Source organism: Gekko japonicus, unplaced genomic scaffold (assembly GCF_001447785.1).
Source record: "Gekko japonicus isolate JY-2015 unplaced genomic scaffold, Gekko_japonicus_V1.1 scaffold360, whole genome shotgun sequence".
Lineage (NCBI taxonomy): Eukaryota > Metazoa > Chordata > Lepidosauria > Squamata > Gekkonidae > Gekko > Gekko japonicus.
The window spans coordinates 1,034,630-1,037,151 of NW_015172015.1; the positions used below are offsets into that span (position 1 = coordinate 1,034,630).

General features: G+C 40.4%; 1 protein-coding gene across 2 annotated transcripts in view; it reads right to left on the reverse strand.

The window, feature by feature from the left end:
• Window positions 1-1,856: 1,856 nt before the first annotated feature.
• The window catches only part of LOC107118131 (nucleoside diphosphate kinase A-like), a 4,880-nt gene continuing 4,214 nt past the window's right edge, over window positions 1,857-2,522 (reverse strand). Inside the window, exon 4 of one of the 2 annotated variants that reach the window (XM_015420392.1) lies at window positions 1,857-1,974. In XM_015420392.1, the coding sequence (XP_015275878.1) occupies window positions 1,857-1,974 (118 nt within the window). The remainder of the gene's footprint in view (window positions 1,975-2,522) is intronic. The other variant, XM_015420393.1, reaches the window with a different exon arrangement.

Here is a 2,522-nt window from a genome sequence, read left to right on the forward strand (position 1 = left end):
GGCATAAAGAGGGAAGCCATGCTAACTTTGGGATTCAAGAGCGGCTCTGAGTATGACAGGCTCTGTTGCAATAGCTACATAGAAAACACTTGAGCCTACTGCTTGGACTTTGATATTTAAGAGGTGTGCCATCTAGTACCAGGAGTTTAAGTATTAGATAGAGGTTAGCTTTGTTATTTTCTTGCTGCAGGATTGTAGAGATTGTGTTGCCTAATAATATCTTATTCTTTAAAACATTTAATAAACCTTCATATATTTTACCAAGGTCTGGTTTCTTGTGTACAGACAGGCTTAAGAACCCACATCTCTGAGCACTGTCTGCTTGCCCAAGGGTAGTGGCTCAGGTGGACCCATTCTTGGGTCCTTGACAGATTTGCTCCTGATGTGTTCAGTAGTGTGGCCCCCTTCCCCCTTTTCTTGTTCTGCTGCCTCCATTCTGTGTGGCAGGGGCTTGTGCCTTTAAGGGGGTCAGATGTGTTCCAGCTGTGCTTGGGTCTACCTCTCCCCATGCTTCTGCTCGCATGCCCCAAGGGCTGGATCCCCATGGCTGCCACCCTGTGGTTGGTTGGTTCCCCTCCTCCATCTGTCACAGCTATGCTGTGACATCCTATGGGCTCAACTGGCAGTGTTGGTGGAGATGCCAGTATATTCACCGCCCCTGAAGCCCTGCTGCCATGACATTTGTCTAGTTCCTGGCCAGTGGCATTACTGGTGTGCTGGCTGCCTCCGCAACCCTCAGGACTGCACTGAATATTTGCTAAAATATTTAGTTTGTTGATAGCCTTGCTATAGATTCTGTAATAAAGACAGTGAACCAAATAAAACATTTGCTATCCTAGTTTATAATACTGAATGGTAAGTATTCTAAGCCCAGAACTGAATAGCATAATTCCAGTGTTTGTAAAGCAAACATTGGAGATTGAGCTTGGTTATCATTGTCAAACCATGGTTTGTGCTAAGCATAGTTTAGAATACAATCATAGTTAAGCTTCCAGCGTCCAAGCAAATTGTGATTTAAAACTGCTTGTCTGATTTTATTTTCTTTCTGCTCAGCACTCCAGTCTCCAGGTGTATGGCCTCCAGAGGCCACAAGAGTAACTATGATTTATTAATCTGAACATTTTATATATCCATGTTTTGCAAACCAGGATTTCTGATTTTGGCTTGTCAACTAATTACAAACTCTAGTCTGTTAGTTTAGATATACCACGGAAAACCACAGTTCAGCTTTCTTAACTAACTTTGGCATGATGTCTGAATTATGTGTCATGTTTTAAAGTTTAGTAATTAAGAGAAGGAAACATGTATGAACATGTAGTAAAGAAATGAAATAGCTCAACTGTATGAAGAAGCAATTCTATAATTCACATGTTTTCAGTATCAAATAGAGTGACAGAAATAAAGGACGGGGGAAGAGATTACTGAACAGCTGTCTCATTAATCTCCTTTTCTCATCTAAGCACAATACATAAACTGCTATATTAATCCTGCTTTCCAGTGGCACAAAGAAGAAATTATAAGGTGACAGAAGAAAAAATGAATAAGCATCTGCAGAAGCATTAATTGCAAAGCAAAACTGCATATCCGTTCAATGCAAAATCAAACCTGAACTTTGCCAATATCTGTTACAGTTCAGTCTTGCATTCAATAATTCTTGAATTTGCAGTGATTTACACCAAATGCAGATATTATATATAAAGCATTTTCTTTCAGACAGAATAAAAATTGTGATTGCACATATACTTTAAATCACACAAAGAATATTTTCATAAATGTGCAACCAAGAATAATAGAGGTAGGAATGTTCAAGGTCAACATTCAATGGGATGAAGGGATAAGCAAGTGACTCATCAGTTTTACTCATAGATCCATGGGTGCTCACAGCTTCTGTAGTCAATCACTTCTTCAGGAGCAAACCATAGGTTAATTTCTGTCTCAGCAGCTTCTGCAGAGTCACTGCCATGAATTATATTCCTAAAGAAGGAAAACAATTAAAAATAATAGGTTAGAAGATGACCGGGTACTTGGATGGAAGACTACCAAGGAAGGCTCTGCAGAGGAAGGCAATGGAGAACCACCTCTGGTTCTTGTTTGTCTTGAAAGCCCCTTGCTGGGGTTGCCATAAGTCAGTTGCGACTTGACGGCACATACATACCTAGAACATGACCTTTATAGTAATCAAGCAGGTGAAAAGGATGAATAGATTTCTTCCACTATTTTGTTTTGACAACAGGACCAGAAAATCAATTTTCAGTTTTATATTACATATAGGCTTGGATCCTCTGGAGCATTTGTTCAGACAGAAGGATTTCTGCACTTGGAGGGTGACTTCTAACATTCCCCTGTTCTGTAGCCCAAAATTCCCCCAGAGCACCATTTGAGGAGACGTTTGAAGCTGCAACGGGCCACATGTGAGAAAGTCACACCCCATGGGGGAAAGGAGAATTATGTAAGCTACCGTGGCCCGCCATTGTGGGGAAAGCTGGGATATAAATGAAGTGATTAAATAAAAAATATAATAA